At 35.5% G+C, this 17,178-nt stretch overlaps 1 protein-coding gene across 1 annotated transcript; it reads right to left on the reverse strand.

The window, feature by feature from the left end:
* Nucleotides 1-2,555: 2,555 nt before the first annotated feature.
* LOC101677218 (olfactory receptor 11G2-like) lies at nucleotides 2,556-3,509 on the reverse strand. The gene has a single exon (XM_004781742.1). The coding sequence runs from the start codon at nucleotides 3,507-3,509 to the stop codon at nucleotides 2,556-2,558; it is 954 nt and encodes a 317-aa protein (XP_004781799.1).
* Nucleotides 3,510-17,178: the final 13,669 nt, after the last annotated feature.

The raw sequence follows: 17,178 nt of genomic DNA on the forward strand, positions 1-17,178 counted from the left end.
TCAGGGTCCTGGGATCTAGTCATTCATTGTGCTCCCCGCTCATTGGAAATTTGCTTCTCCCTCTTCCACTGCCCCTCCCTCCTGCTCCTGCTCTCTCTCTCTCTCAATAAATAAATAAATAAGATCTTAAAAACAAAATAAAATTAAAAACAATTAAAAAATAAAATTGACTAAAGGTACAGAGCAGAAAAACGGAAGTTGTGTTAACCTTTAAAGTGAACATAAGGAATAAGACAGAGGACATTAGAAGAAGGAAAGGAAAAGTGAAGTGGGGGAAATGAGAGGGGGAGATGAATCATGAGAGACTGTGGACTTTGAGAAACAACTTGAGGGTTTTAGAGGGGAGGGGAATGAGGGGATGGGTGACCTTGGTGGTGGGTATTAAGGAGCGCACATACTTCATAGAGCATTGGGTGTTATATGTAAACAGTGAATCATGGAACACTACATCAAAAACTAATGAAGTATTGTATGGTGACTAACATAACACAGATACTTACATAAATTCAAAAGGCTAAACAGGAAAATATTGATGGGTCAATATCATATTGGTTGATCTTTGCAATATGTCATAAAAACTCCCCAAGAAAGATCCCTAGTTAAATATACTGAAAAAGAAATTCGAACATAATTAACATAAAGTGTTATAGTAGTTTCAGGTATATAGTATAGTGATTCAAAAGTTCTATACATGATTCAGGGGTTATCATGATAAATGTACTCTTAATCCCCTTCACCTATTTTACAGATCTCCTCACTTACCTCTCCTTTGGCAACCACCAGTTCTCTATATTTAAGAATCTTTTTGCTTAGCGAAATAAGTCAAGCAGAGAAAGACAACTATCATATGATCTCCCTGATATGAGGAAGTGGTGATACAACATGGAGGCTTAAGTGGGTAGAAGAAGAATAAATGAAACAAGATGGGATTGGGAGGGAGACAAACCATAAGTGACTCTTAATCTCACAAAACAAACTGAGGGTTGCCGGGGGGAGGGGGTTTGGGAGAAGGGGGTGGGATTATGGACATTGGGGAGGGTATGTGATTTGGTGAGTGCTGTGAAGTGTGTAAACCTGGTGATTCACAGACCTGTACCCCTGGGGATAAAAATATATGTTTATCAAAAATAAAAAATTAAAAAAAAAACAGAAAAAAAAAAGAATCTTTTTGTTGTTGTTGTTATTTTTCTTTGTTCATTTGTTTGTTTCTTATATTTCACCCGTGAGTGAAATAATATGGTATTTGTCTTTCTCTGACTTATTTTAGTTAGTATTATATTCTCTAGATCCATCCATGTTGTTGCAAACAGCAAGATTTCATTTTTTTTTGTAACTGAGCAATATTTCATTGTGTATATGAATGCCACATCCTTTTATCCATTCACCTATGGATGGACACTTGGATTGCTTCCATATTTGGGCTCTTGTAAATAATGCTGCAGTGAACCTAGGGGTGCATATATCATTTCCAATGAGAGATTTCATTTTCTTTGGGTAAATACCTAGTATTGGAATTACTGGATCATATGGTAATTCTATCTTTAATTTTTTGAGAACCTCCATACCATTTTCAGCAGTGTCTGTGCCAGTTTGTATTCCCAGCAATAGTGCATGAGTGTTTCTTTTTCTCATATCCTTGCCAAAACTAGTTTCTTTTGTTTCTGATTTTAGCTATTCTGACAAGTGTGAAGCTTATCTAAATAGTTTTAAGGATCCTTATGCTATTAAATAAGTCACACAGTGCTAACATTAAAACCACAGATGGTACCAGAAGCTGTTGTTTACCTAGATTTATCCCAAGGTGAATTATGCCCTGAGTAATGTCCTAGACCTTATGTTTAGCTATTATTTACCTATATTCTAGGTAGATAAACACTTTAAATTCCTAATTCTTGTCTTGTATACTCTGAAAAATCATTACTATCCAGTTAAGGCTATTTCCTTAGTATATGTGCTGCTAAAGTTGCAGTAGTCTGTTTCCTTAAAGACACATGTTGCACTCTGACAAGGTAGACTTCCTTCAAATTTGAATCTTCTTTATCAATTAGTATGTCTCAGTGGAGAATTATGGCATACGGCGTTAATGCCCAAAGTGATCTATGATCTCTATTACATGTGTGCCAGTTGCTTCAATTTAGAAATGTAAACTAGACTTCTGTCTTCTTTTTAGAGATTGAATTACAAATAGAGACACTAAGGGGCTTTGGTACTAAAATTTCACTTACTTGATATTAACTCCAAAGCAAAATTGGATCCATTGCTGAAACGTATTCTTAAATAAAACTACTGCATCTTGTGGTGAGTGGTATTTGAGATAATAATGGGTCTTCATTGTGTAAACCTGGTGATTCACAGACCTGTAACCCTGGGACTAATAATACATTATATGTTTATAAAAAATTTAAAAATTTAAAAAAATGGGTCTTTGTTATAGTAGTTTCTTAATAAAAGTTAATGAATTTAAAAGTAAAAAAAACTTAATGAATTTGTAGACAAATATATTACTCAGTTTTATTAAGGTAAGTTGCACTTGAGAGATGGAATTCAACTATTGCTTAGATTTTATGAATACCATGTTCAGTCTTAAAGATTCTTTTCAGAGCAGTCTTCATCTCCTTGTTCCTGAGGCTATATATTAGAGGATTGCAGAAGGGTGTTATCACAGAATAAAATAAGGTGATAAATTTTTGAATTTTCACTGGGTGTCGTGATCCAGGACTTACATACATTACCATGATGGAGCCATAAAACAGGGTGACAACTGCCAGATGAGAGGCACATGTGGAGAAAGCCTTATGTTTGCTTGCTGCTGAGGGCATTCGTAGCACAGCCACAATCACTAGAGCATAGGAGCAAAGAATAAAGAGAAAGGTGCCAATCATGAAAACAGCATTGAAAGTAGAGTAAATGAACTGGGTGGTAGTGTCTTCAGAACAGGACAGCAACATCAATGGGACAGGATCACACACAAAATGGTTGATGGTATTTGGGCCACAGTAAGGCAACTGTGAAATGAGAACAACTGGGGTTAGGAAGAGGATGAACCCACATGACCATCCAAAGATGACAAGGCCAGTGTACAGCTGTTTAGTCATGATGCGTGGGTAATATAGAGGACGGCAGATGGCAAGGTATCTGTCAAAGGCCATGATGCAAAGGAAGAAGCCCTCATCACACCCAAATGAGAAGAAGAAGTAGAACTGTGTGAAACAGCTCACAAAGGAGATAGACTTGCTTGTGGACAGGAAATTGGCCAACATATTAGGGACAGTCGTGGTGACATAACATATTTCCAGGAGAGAGAAATTCCCCAAGAAGATGTACATGGGGGTATGAAGACGCCGGTCCCACCGCACAGCACAGACAATGGCTGCATTCCCCATCAGAGTCAGGGTGTAGATTACTGAGAAGAGTGCAAAGTAGAGGAGCTGCATTTCTGGGCTTGAAGGAAAGCCCATGAGGATGAAGTGGCTGACAGAGTTGGTGGTTTCTGTGCTGGACACATTCATTGGTCTGGAAGACATGGGAGGTGACTTGGTTATTGCACCTTAATGGGTTATGCTGGTTCTTCCTAAAAACACCAAAATTCTCTATCTTTTATTTGAAAAAGTAGCAAACAATAGTAAACAGACTTTTGTTTAAACAACAAAACTGTGGCTTTCATGACTTAGCCCCTGAGCATATATTATTTTAAAAAGTCACAATAATAGAAAAGAAGGAAAACATGAATTGGATGCTAGCAATTCACACTTTGTGATTCTGATAGATTACTTGTTTTCTACTCTTTTACCTATTTACCTGCACTATCAGTACTACATTTCTGTTCATTTGAAGTTCTTTCAACAGTCTATGAGTACTTGATTTTTTAAGATTAATAAATGACTTAATAATAAAAAACTAAATCAAGATGCTTTAAGAATCTATATAAATGTAGTACAATGATAGGATATAAACAGATATTTTTCACCTTCAGTTCCCCCAGGTTACTCATGGTGTTTTAAAGTGACAATAAAAAATACCTCTATCATTCTGGGATTTATGCTTTTTGTTAATGCCAGTTTCTGGATTCATATCATTTTGTATAAATGATAGACAACTGAATGCACTGTACACTATGAGAAAAAGTTCTATACCTTTGCCTCCAAATTGCTCTGGCTACTTTAATAGACTTCCATGTGCATATGTGAACCAGAAATGCCCATTATGGCAATTGACCTGAGGGAAAGCAGCTAGTCTGAGTCACTGTGACCATGTTAATTGTGCCTATACTTATACAGTACAACCCATGGTCAAGGTAGCTGCAAGAAAAATGGGAAAATAGGTTTTAAGTTTTTTTTTTTTAAGATTTTATTTATTTATTTGACCGAGAGAGAGAGATCACAGGTAGGCAGAGAGGCAGGCAGAGAGAGGGGGAAGCAGGCTCCCTGCTGAGGAGAGAGCCCAATGCGGGGCTCTATCCCAGGACCCTGAGATCAGACCTGAGCTGAAGGCAGAGGCTTAACCCACTGAGCCACACAAGCACCCCAGATTTTAAGTTTTTGTGAGGATTTCCATAGTCAGTATTTTTCCTCTACAGCCCTTTTCCACAAGTTTCTTTTTCTCTTTTAGATAGACCTTTGGTATCATTTTACATTTCACTAAGTGCCATCTAGGCCTTTCTTATCTGGGCAAATCTGAAACAAGGAGCTTCTTCCTTCTCTCTCTGGCTACTTCCATTTCATGTAGTTGTTATTAAATTGAAACTTAGGGGGCACCTGGGTTGCTCAGTAGGTTAGGCCTCTGCCTTTGGCTTGGGTCATGGTCCCGGGGTCCCGGGATCAAGCCCTGCATTGGGCTCTCTGCTCAGCGGGGAGCCTGCTTCTCCCTCTCTCTCTGCCTGCCTCTCTGCCTACATGTGTCTACTTGTGATTTCTCTCTAAAAAAAGAAAAAAAATACATTGAAACTCAGGTCTGTTTCCTCTGACCTTTTATATGAAGTGAAATATTTTCATTCAGAATATTTATTAAGCTTCTTCATTGTGTTAAGTGGTCTTTTGAGTGCTAGAGAAGCACCTGTGTGAATATGACAGATCTTGCACTATGGATCTTATAATCAGAGATTAACAAACTTTTAATACATTTTTGCTGAATTTTTGTTTTCCACTCCTGGAAGTATTTTTGCATTTTATCAGGAACATTTAATAAATCAAAGAAGACTTTTCAAAGTGGAAATCCAAGACTTTAAGTCAGAGAAGCCCTGGGCCAATTTATATAAAAGTCAGACCACATAGATGGCTAACCCTTTCATTTTACCTTTGAGACAGAGTTTAGATTGGAAGGACTAGTTATAGATTCTCATTGCCCTGAGGTTGTGCAATGGTTGTAGAAGCTCAGGTCAGCCTAATCCTTGGGTCTTGGGTTTTCTGAAAACAGTTCATTAATGTTTTTAAAGAAAGAATTCGTTCATTCACACAGAGATTTTGAGAAATCATATCCCCTAATACCTTTTTAAAAGAAGTATTTTGGAGTGTAGTTGACATACAATGTTATATTAACTTCAGGTGTACAATATAGTGATTTAATGCTTTTATACATATTGCAATTCTCACCATGCTAAGTGTAGTTACCATTTGTTACCAAGTATGTTATTAAAATATTATTGATTATATTTCCTATGTTATAACTTTTTAATATTCCACTGTATTGTCCTTTTGTCTTTAGACATTTTTGTGGTCCTCTTTACTCAGGACCCAATGTCAGCCTTTTCAGTTAAATTGTTTTATTTAAAGAAAGGTCATTGACATAGGATTTGTTTCAAATCATTATTGATACTCACTCTTCTTGTTTTAGAATATCTCCTGGGGATAGTAATTGTCCAATGCCAGAGTTTAGGGTACAACTTATATGTACAACAAAATAACAGTAAAATGCAACATGCTGAAAACTTTGTACTTCAAAAAGAATCCATATTAAACCAGGGATCATTAGTGTAATGGAACTGAAAAGTAATATATGGGCTTGGGAGAGAAGATATCTTTGGAAAGAGAGATTTGCCATATTTACCCACCAAGCAATAAAAGCTTCAAAATGAATCCTTCTGCAGCAAACTGTCAGTTAACATACATCTTCACTAGAAATCCTAAGCTACTTTGTATGTATTTTTCTATTAATTTTTTAGAGTAATATATATAAACTGAGAAATATTCTCCAGAATCCAGGGAAACAAGGAAATTAGTATTTTAGGACTTTATTTATATGTTAGCATTTCATTCTAGTGAAATATTTTCATTTTTTTCAAAGATAAGAAAACACTTTCTTTCTGAATTTTGCAAGAAATTCAAGCACACGTGGCTCACATGTTATACAGTTTCTACTTACTCCTTGTATGAATGCCGAGAAGAGGGTCAGAGACCAGACATAAAATATTACTTCACAGAGCAACAGGCATGTAAAGGAGTTCCAAGAAATTGGATGATCCAGTTTGTAATCTCTCATGGATTTCAAAGAGTGAACTGTACAAGGTATTTTTTCTCTAGTTTCAAAGCACATTTTTATGGTCAAAATGAAAGCTCAAATGACGGTGTTATATATGTCTACTTTTTTTTTTTTTTTTTTTTTTGCCTCATGACCTTTTGGGATTTGAGATTTATCCTCTTGAGGATTTGGTTGTATTTTTTCAAAATAGATAATTTTTGAATTTTCATTATAATCAAACACCTATTCTTAGTATTCCATAGGGAATAGTGAATCTATAGAAGTTGAGTCTATCTTTTCTTTCTTCTCTAGTAGCCATGTATTGTTGAAGGCTTTTGGGGAATAATTAAGTCATAATAGCTACAACTGGGAGCTCTATCATTGGGTTCCCTTTATCTATTTTGAAGAAGAAGGAATCATTCTTTGACCATCAAATATGTCACAGATATCTGAGGTACATTTTATGTATAGCAGAAAGAATTGGCAGCTTAAACTTTTGGGAACAAGGGCTAGAATGGTGATTGTCAGGGACCAGGAGAGGAAGGAAATGGGGTGATGTTGGTCAAAGGGTACAAAATTACAGCTATAAGATATCTATCTATCTATCTATCTAATCTATATATATATATATATATTTTTCTACATATAATATAGATATATAAGTTCTAATGCACAGTGTGGTGATTATAGTTAACAACTATGTGTTATATACTTGAAAGTCACTAAGGAAGTAGATTTTGAGTGTTCTCACCACCAAAAGAAAAAAAAAGGTAAGTATGTGAAGTGAAGTGATAGAAGTATTAACTAACTGTATTGTAATTATTTCACAATATACACATGTATCAAATCATCATGTTCTAATGTTATACACCTTAAACTTATATAATGTTATATGTCAATTATATCTTAGGCTGGAAATAAGTGGCAGCTCAAGAAATTTAATTAGCATTCTGTTATTTCACAAATATTTATTGAATACTTGCCATATGCTGATCACTATTTAAGATCCCAGGAATATTGTATGAAACAACCCTAGGACCCCTGTCTTCACAGTACATATTTTCTTTTGGAGGTAGCAGTAAATAAGTAACATAAATAAGATAATTATGAAGTATTATTAGGAAATATTATGGATAAATAAATAAAGTAGGGGGTGGGGAGGGAATACTAGAATAGGGAGATTTTGTGATTTTAGGGTAGTAAGGAAATCCTCATAGAGAAGGTAACATTTATCATTTTTTACCTTTTAAAAGATTTATTTATTTATTTATTTTATTGATAATTTATTTATTTGAGAGAGGGATCTCAAATAAATAAGTAAATCTTTTAAAAGAGAGAGAGTAAGAGTATGAGGGAGGGAGGGATAGAGGGAGAAGCAGACTTGCTCAGCAAGGAACCTGACACAGGACTCAATCCCAGGAGCCTGAGATCATGACCTAGGTAGGTGTTTAACCAACTGAGCATCCAGGCATCCTGAGAAGGTAACATTTAAACAGTGTCTTGAAGTGAGAGAACAAACTGTATAGCTATCTGTGGTATTGCATTTCTGGCAAAAAGGTCAATCACAAGAACCAGAGGCAGAAGAAAGGGTAATATGTTGGGGAAAGAGGAAAGGGGCCAGCCAGAATGGCAGTGGAGAAAGGAGCAGGACAAGATGGTAGAAATATAACAAGGTAAATGTACCTATGAGCTATTGTAAAGACTTCAGCTTTCACTGTTTAGAAAGGGTTAGTGGAGGTGTTTGGCAGAGAATAAAATGATCTGGCTTGAGGCTTTTTTTTTTTTTTATTTTAAAACTTGGTACCTAAAAATATGCATATTGTAATTGTACAGCTCTCTGAATTACTAAAAACCCACAAATCCACTTAACCACCACCTGAGTAAAAGAACATTACCTTGCATCTCAGAAGCTTCATTGTCACCTTTCCTGATAGTACTTTCTCCAGAATAACCTCTATCTCTATTTTAAATACCATCAATTTGCCTGTTTGGGGATTTGGGATTTTCTCTCTTGATGGTTTAACAGTATTTGTTCAAAAGAGGAGATAATTTTCAAAATTTTACTTAGTTATAATCAAACACCAAGTTTTTAATTTGTTTTTGAAATGTGCATAAATGAAATCATGCAGCATCTATTTTGTGTCTGGAATCCTTAACTCATAATTAAGTTTGTGAGATTTATCTGTAATGTTTAATCTAACTGTCGTTCATTTAATTTTATTGCTATATATTATTCCTTTATATGATTATACCACATTTCCACCTTATTGTTGTTGGGACATTCAGTTAGAGGGTAGTATGAGTAATGCTGCAATGAATAGTATTCTACATATCTCTTGGTGTATGCTTACAGAAATTTATGATATATCTATGTGTGTGTGTGTGTATAATATATATATATATATATATATATATATATATATATATGAAATTTCTGGATTCCAGGAAATGCATTTATTCAGCTATAACAGATAATGTCAAAGAGTATTCCAAAAATGGTTGCCCAAATGTATATTCTCACGAGTAGTATGTGCTCATCCTCATTATTCTGTGTTTTTTGTTTTGCTTTGTTTTTGTTAGTCTTTGATTATGTCAGTTTTTTGAAAAAAATATTTAGGCAAACACATCCCATGTTATATTTGGGTATAGTCTTTTTTTAATAATAACTTTTCAAGAGTCTTGCCTACTTTAAACTATTGGGAATTTGTTTTTACTTCAAAGGCTTAGAGATACTTTCTGAAAACAAGACTTTAATCAGTTAGATGTATTCCAAATATTTTCTCCCATTTAACTGGCTTATTTTCCAGTCTCATAATTTCTTTTTAATAAACAGAAATTCGTTTTTTAAAAATTTGAATTCCAGTGTAGTTAGCAAAGTGTTTATATTCATTTTGGTTGTACAACATAGTGATTCAACAATTGCATGTATTACTCAGTTCTCATCAAGAGAAGTGTACTCTTTAATCACCATCACCTATTTGGCCCATCGTTCTATCCACCTCCTTCCTGGTAGCCATCTGTTTTTCTCTATAGTTAAGAATCTGGTTTATGATTTGTCTCTACTTCTCCCCTACTTTGTTTTGTTTCTTAAATTCCACATATGAGTGGAATCATATGGTATTGTCTTTCTCTGACTGTCTTACTAATGAATAGAAGTTCTTACTTTTAATGCATCTAATTTATTAATCAAGTTTCTTTATAGCTAATTCTTTTTGCTTATTTTAAAGTTATGAAAGTATTCTCCTTTATTTTTTAGAAGTGTTAATATCTTACTTTCAAATTTAAAATCTGCAATTATCCTAGTCATAATTTCTTTGTATGAAGTGACATATATAGCTTAGATTTCATTTTTCCACTTGAAAGTCCATTGACCTAGACATTTTTTTGTTGTTAAACCTGTATTCTACACCTGCTCTGTAGTCCTATTTTTATCATAAATTAAGTGGCCCTATATATGCATGGGTTGGTTTCTGGATTCTCTATTTAATTTCATCTGTCCTTTTATAGTTTTCTTTTAAAGGTTTTATTTATTTATTTGAGAGAGAGTGTGAATGAGAGAGAGCACGAGTTGGGGAGGAGCAGAAGTGTCGCGGCCTGTGCGACAAATCAACCAGGGTCGAGAGGGTAAGAGGATGATGAAAAGAAATTAAGAGACAAAGAGATGGGGGCAGGAGGAGCACCAAGGAGGATGTCCAATAGTGCCAATTTTATTCAAGGCTGTGAGGCATTATATAACTAACAGAAACAATCATAAGGAAAGTATCTATTTTTAGCTGATTACTAAAGAGTTTGCAACATGCACAGAAAATCCTTCAAGCTTTCCCATTATCTATTTTCCAAACACCAATAGCAGACCTTCTAGCAACAGATGTACTGACTTCAAGGCCACTCAAGACATAGTTGTGCAAGCACAGCACAGCCTTATAGTGGTGTAGTCTATAGCCCGCGCAAGGACAGCAAGGACCAGCCAAGAATTTCTGACCCCGGCCAAATCGTCTCTATCTGACTAGCAAACGTGTGGGAAGTCATGTAGGCAAGCGCACAACACATAGCACAGACCCTTTCTCAGTGCTACTCGACTTTATCGACCTAAGCCTTTTGTTCGGCTATTCAGCCTTTAGAGGAGGCACAAGTCAGGGCCTGGTTTGGTTCTTGTCTCAGGCCTTACCGTGGCCTCCCACACAGAAGGAGAGGGAGAATGATGCGGGTCTGGATCCTGGGACTCCCGGATTATGACCTGAGCAGAAGGCAGATGCTTAACCAACTGATCCACCCAGGCACACTTCATCTGTCTCAATTATTTAACTAATTTTAAAATTTGAATTCAACTAGCCAACATGTAGTACATCATTAGCTTCAGAGGTAGAGTTCAGTAACTCATCAGTTGCATACAATACCCAGTGCTCATCCCATCACACACCCTCCTTAATGCCCATTACCCTATTACCCATCCCCCTCCACCAACCTCTCCAACAACCCTCAGTTTGTTTCCTATAGTTAAGAGACTCTCAAATGGTTTTTCTCCCTCTCTGATGATTCCCATTCATTTTTTGCTCACTTCCCCTATGATCCTCTGCACTGTTTCTTATATTCCATATATGAGTGAAGCCATATGATAGTTGTTTTTCTCTGATTTCGCTCAGCATAATACCCTTCAGTTCCATCTACATTGATGTAAATGGTAAGTGTTCATCCCTTCAGATGTCTGAGTAATATTCCATTGTGTGTGTATGTATATACACATTCTATATTTTGTATAAATTTTATATAACTAAATATTTTAAATTAAACCAATTATCAATGAAAAATGAAACCAATGAAAAACCCTCTGACAAAAAATTTTTTGAAAATATGTTCTTTTGAAATTTCTATATTTAGTCATGGCAGTAAAATAATTCTATCAAATTACAGCACTTAAAGGGCAATGCAACTCCCATTGAAAGTGTTCTAAGATGTAGGCATAATACTCCATAGTGTATATGGACCACATCTTCCTTATCCATTTGTCTGTTGAAGGGCATCTTGGTTCTTTCCACAGTTTGGCAACTGTGGCCACTGCTGCTATAAACATTGGGGTACAGATGGCCCTTCTTTTCACTACATCTGTATCTTTGGGGTAAATAACGAGTAGTGCAATTGCAGGGTCATAGGGAAGTTCTATTTTTAATTTCTTGAGGAATCTCCACACTGTTCTCCAAAGAGGCTGCCCCAACTTGCATTCCCACCAACAGTGTAAGAGGGTTCTTTCTCCACATCCTCTCCAACACACATTGTTTCCTGTCTTGTTATTTTGGCCATTCTAACTGGTGTAAGGTGATATCTCAATGTGGTTTTAATTTGAATCTCCCTGATGGCTAGTGATGATGAAAATTTTTTCATGTGTCTGATAGCCATTTGTATGTCTTCATTGGAAAAGTGTTCCTATCTTCTGCCCATTTTTTTGATATGATTATCTGTTTTGTGTGTGTTGAGTTTGAGAAGTTCTTTGTGGTCCATATACACTATGGAGTATTATGCCTCCATCAGAAAGTATGAATATCCAACTTTTGTAGCAACATGGATGGGACTGAATTGTGCTGAATTATGCTGAATGAAATCAGTCAAGCAGAGTCAATTATCATATGGTTTCACTTATTTGTGGAGCTTAACAAATTGCATGGAGGACATGGGGAGATGGAGAGGAGAAGGGAGTTAAGGGAAATTAGGGGAGGTGAACCACGAGAGACTATGGACTCTGAAAATCAATCTGAGGGTTTTGAAGGGGCAGGGGGTGGGAGGTTGGAGGAACCAGGTGGTGGGTATTAAGGAGGACACGTATTGCACAGAGCACTGGGTCGTGCAAAAACAATGAATACTGTTACGCTGAAAAGAAATTAAAAAAAAAAAGTGTTCTAAGAATAATTTAAGTTTCAAGCAGTGCATACATTTCTTATGTTTGTTAACTTAATGTCTTTATCACTTAAAACCACAAAGAAATACATTATATAATTACAGAAATGATATACCCCACAAAATGCTTTTGAAAAAAATATATATCTCACATCACATCTTCTTTATCCATTACATTCTTTATATATTCCATTCTTTATCCATTCCACAGCTATTGTGGAAATTGCTGCTATAAACTTTGAGGTGCAGGTGTCCCTTCAGAACAATACAATTTGTATCTTTGGGGTATATACTTGGTAGTGCAATCATCTCTCTTTTTATACTTATTGTACCAGCAGTACATTTTCTTAATTTTCATAGCTTTATAATAAGTTTTGATATCTAGTGAGAAGAGTCCTCCAAATTTATTTCTCTTCAAATTCTTTTTGGTAGTCTTTGCCCATTGCCTTTTCACATAAATTTAGGATCCTCTTGTCAATTTGCACAGAAATTATTGCTGAAATTCTGAATGAAATTGCTCTGAATGAGAAGATTTACTGTCACCTACACAATTACTCTTATAATCCATGGACTTGGCATATCTTCCTATTAACTCATGTCTTCTTGAATTTCTTTGAATAAAGTTTTATAGTTTTTTATAAAGAAGGCTTGCTAATTATATATATTTTTATTTTTTTCTACTGAGCCCTTCTCCCATTGTTTCTCACTGTTATAATTTAGAGAGACAGGGTTGGTGGAAAAATTGTAACATGAAAATCTGCAGCCAATTTCAAGGATGTTTGTGAAGTTTGTGGACAGGCTTGTTGACCTCATTCCAAACTTGGCAGTTTGAATTCAATTTCTTACCACCTCCCCAATTATTGCAGCTGGGGATCCCTTTACTAGATAAAGCAGTAAAGTCAGAGCAGTCTAGGCTTCTTTAAGGCTGTCTTGAAATACAAAATCCCTAGAGCTTCTGGATGCTTTAGTTTCCTTTTTCTGGTTCCTTTCAATTTGCCCTTACTTTCCTTTTCCTCCAGTTTTATTGAGAAATAATTGACATACATAACTATAAGTTTAAGGTGTGCAGCATGGTAGTTTGATTTACATGTGTTGTGAAATGATTACCACAATAGATTTAGTTAACCTCCATCATCCCATATAGATACAATGAAAAGAAAATTTCATTTCTCTTTCATGAAAGTGAGAAAATTTCTCTTTGAGATGACAACTCTTAGAATCTATTCTCTTGGGGCGCCTGGGTGGCTCAGTGGGTTAAGCCTCTGCCTTCCGCTCAGGTCATGATCCCAGGGGCCTGGGATCGAGTCCCGCATTGGGCTCTCTGCTCAGGAGGGAGCCTGCTTCTCCTCATCTCTCTCTCTGTCTGTCTCTCTACCTATTTGTGATCTCTCTCTGTCAAATAAATAAATAAAATCTGAAAAAAAAAAGAATCTATTTTCTTGACAACGTTAAGTCTCAAAGCTCTGTATTTTGCACTTCTTTTTTTTTTTTTTCCCAAACCTGGGATCAATACTTCGCACATAGGAGACACTCAGTAAATATTTGGAGGATGAGTATATCAAAAAATGAATAAATGAGTGAAGGAATGTTTCAAAGCAGGGAAAGAAAAATGTGGGAAAGAGAAAACACATCATAGTACAATATCCAAATAATTGATACTGACAATTTAATTTTAGCACCACTGAGTGTGTTTGGTATGGGGAAATAATGTACATTTGTCAGTAGTAAGCCCATGGCCTGGGAGAGTTCCTGTATGAATAATGTGAACAGAATTTTGTTTCCAGGGTAGGATGTGGTTTCAGGATTGATAAAACCATTCATTTGAACCTATGATCTTAAAAACAGTCTAAAGCACATTGCATTGGGGATGAAATTCAAGGGGGAAATTCAGAAAATATCCTGGGTATATTGATAGAGAGGCCCGAAAGGATATGGGGAAAACTAAAGACAGAACTACTGAAGAAATTAAGCTTATCAGAGTATACAGATCAGGTCATTTTCCCACACACAGGGCAGATAATTAGAACCCTGGGAAGGAAGGGTGCCTGGGTGGCTTAGTTGGTTAAGCACGTGCCTTTGGCTTAGGTCATGATCTCAGGGCCCCAGGATCAAGCTTGGGCTTCCTGCTCAGTGGCGAGTCTGCTTCTCCCTCTCCCTCTTCCTTTCCATGCCTCTCATGCTCTGTCTGTCTCTCTCTCTCTAAAATAAATAAATAAAATCTTAAAAAAAAACAACACTGTTCTTTTGTTTTAGGGAGACAACTTTGAAGGCCTGAGACTCACTTGCCTAAATCTCTCCAAAAATATCTCTTTTCATGCACTCTTATCCTGGATGAAGCACCTTTAATAGCTTTTGCACTTATATAAAGATTTTCTTTTTATTATTTTAAGTTGCATACCACATAGGAAATTTGCTCTTGGTTTGATTATGAGGCATATACACTGTGCTAGAAAATTATATACAATTAAAATCACTATTTCAGAAATATCTAAGAAAAAGTTGTCAAATATGATAAAATATAGAAAAATTATTAATGGCACTATGAGTCCCTCTAAATCAAATTGTTATTAATCTTTGTTGCATTTTCCCATTTTTCCCATTCCTAATTTATTTCTAATAATACTATAGCAATTTTTTGCCTATCTTTATAAAAAATTTTAAAAATTGGTTTATTTTTATTTTATTAAAGTATAGTTGACACACTGTGTTACATTAGTTTCAGGTGTGTAACATAGTGATTCAGTGACTCTATACATTATGATGTGCTTACCACAAGTGTACCTACCATCAGATACCATACAACACTATTGCAATTCTATAGGCTTTATTCTCTATGATGTAATTTTATCCCTGTGACTTATTCATTCCATAATTGGAAACCTGTATCTCCCACTTCCCTTCATCAATTTTGCATGTCCACTTACTGCTTTTTCCTTTGGCAAGTGGAATTACTGGATCTTTGGTATTTCTATTTTTAAATTTTTTTGAGGAACATCCATACTCTTTTCCATAGTGGCTATATCAATTACATTTCCTATCAGTGGTGCACAAGGCTTCTTTTTTCCCCCTCATCTTTGCCAACACTTGTTATTTCTTGTCTATTTGATTTTTACATCACTGTGACAGATGTGAGGTGACATATCTCATCATAGTTTTGATTTTCGTTTCCTTGATGATGAGTGATGGTGACATCTTTTCACATATCTTTTGGCCATTTGTATGTCTTCTTTGGAAAAATATCTATTCAGGTCCTCTGCCCATTTTTAAAATCAGATTGGTTGTTTGTGTATGTTTAATTCTTTAAGTTCTTTATGTATTTTGGATATTAAACCCTTCCTGGATATATCATTCAAAAATATCTTCTCTCATTCACTAGGTTGTCTTTTCCCCTTGCTGATGGCTTCCTTTGCTGTGTGTAAGTTTTTTATGTAGGTATTGGCCCCGTACTTTCTTTTTGCCTTTGTTTCCCTTGCCTGTGGGGGACCTATCTAGAAGATATGTTGCTAAGGCTGACATCAAAGAATTACTGCCTATGTTTTCTTCTAGGAGTTTTATGGCTTCAGGTCTCTCATTTATGTCTTTAATCCATCTCGAGTATTTTTGTGTATGGTGTAAGAAAGTAGTCCAGTTTCATTCTTTTGCATGTGGCTGTCCAGTTTTCCCAACACGATTTGTTGAAGAGTAGCCACAGTATCTCCTTTCTTTCTTTTTTAAAAAATACTATCTTATTTCTATCCTCAGACTCATACACACTATCATTGCTGCATGGTTAGTATTAATTCTAATACTAAAAATGAGAAAAACCCTTTAAAATCATAAAGCACTTAAAATATGAATCATTAGAAAAATTAAAATTATGAATCATTATTTTTCATTAAGTTTTTTCCAAGTAATCTTGTTTCCTGGTCTCATCTCTTGTTTCAATACATTTATTCTTTTGTATTGAGTGATACTGGGGGTAGTACGATAAGGAATACGATAAGTTATAAGAACCTATAACAACCCAAAAAGTAAACAATTGGGGAAAAAACCCTTATTTTCACAAAATCCTATTTAAGAATTAGATTTGCTGAGGAGAAAATTTTTGGCAAGCCCACTTTGAGGAACAACTGAAAATTATAAGGGGCTTCATGTGTAAAATAATTATTCTGAATAGAAAGAGAAAGATGTTCTGGTTGTTCTGGTAGGTGGTGGGGAAGAGGATGAGGAAAAGAAAAAGAGGCAGATCAGGTATAATATGAAAGATTGACTGGGTGTTCAGCAGTGGCCTTTCCTGTAACTCTCCCTAACCCCAACCTCTAGTCAGGTTAATAAACCCACACAAAACTGGATTTTCTTTGTTTTTAGATAAAATGTTGAAGGGGTGAGTCTCACATGCAGATTGATGTAATCAAAACAAGACACAAGGTAGATTCAGGAGTGGGAGAAAAGAAGCACACATGAACATGTTTGTATGATATGTAGGGAGATAGCCGTGGGTACTTTAAACAGGTGATCACTGAGAAACTGGGGATCAGAGACAAATTTACCTATATATGTAAAAGATAGAAGCTGACCAGGTGATATCTGGGTTTTATATGGTTTTTCTGCAGAGGTCTGAGAATGTTTCACATTTTCCTATTTGCATATAAGACACACAGGAGTACTAATATAATAAAGTCTAGTACAAATGATTTATGCAAGTTCTTATAAGATCTTATTTGTATTTGCCTCATTGATATACATTTCTAAAAATATTCCAGGGAATATGGGAGACATATTTGCCTCTCAAATTTGCTTAAGACCATTAACCTCCTGTAATTTTATATCACTATATGTCCTATACATATATGGATT

Source organism: Mustela putorius, unplaced genomic scaffold (assembly GCF_011764305.1).
Source record: "Mustela putorius furo isolate JIRA1106 unplaced genomic scaffold, ASM1176430v1.1 tig00003896_pilon_pilon_pilon, whole genome shotgun sequence".
In the NCBI taxonomy this organism is placed as follows: Eukaryota; Metazoa; Chordata; class Mammalia; order Carnivora; family Mustelidae; genus Mustela; species Mustela putorius.

Coding starts and splice junctions, on each gene's coding strand:
- LOC101677218 (XM_004781742.1), bottom strand. CDS start 3,509: ATGAATGTGTCCAGCACAGAAACCACCAACTCTGTCAGCCACTTCATC.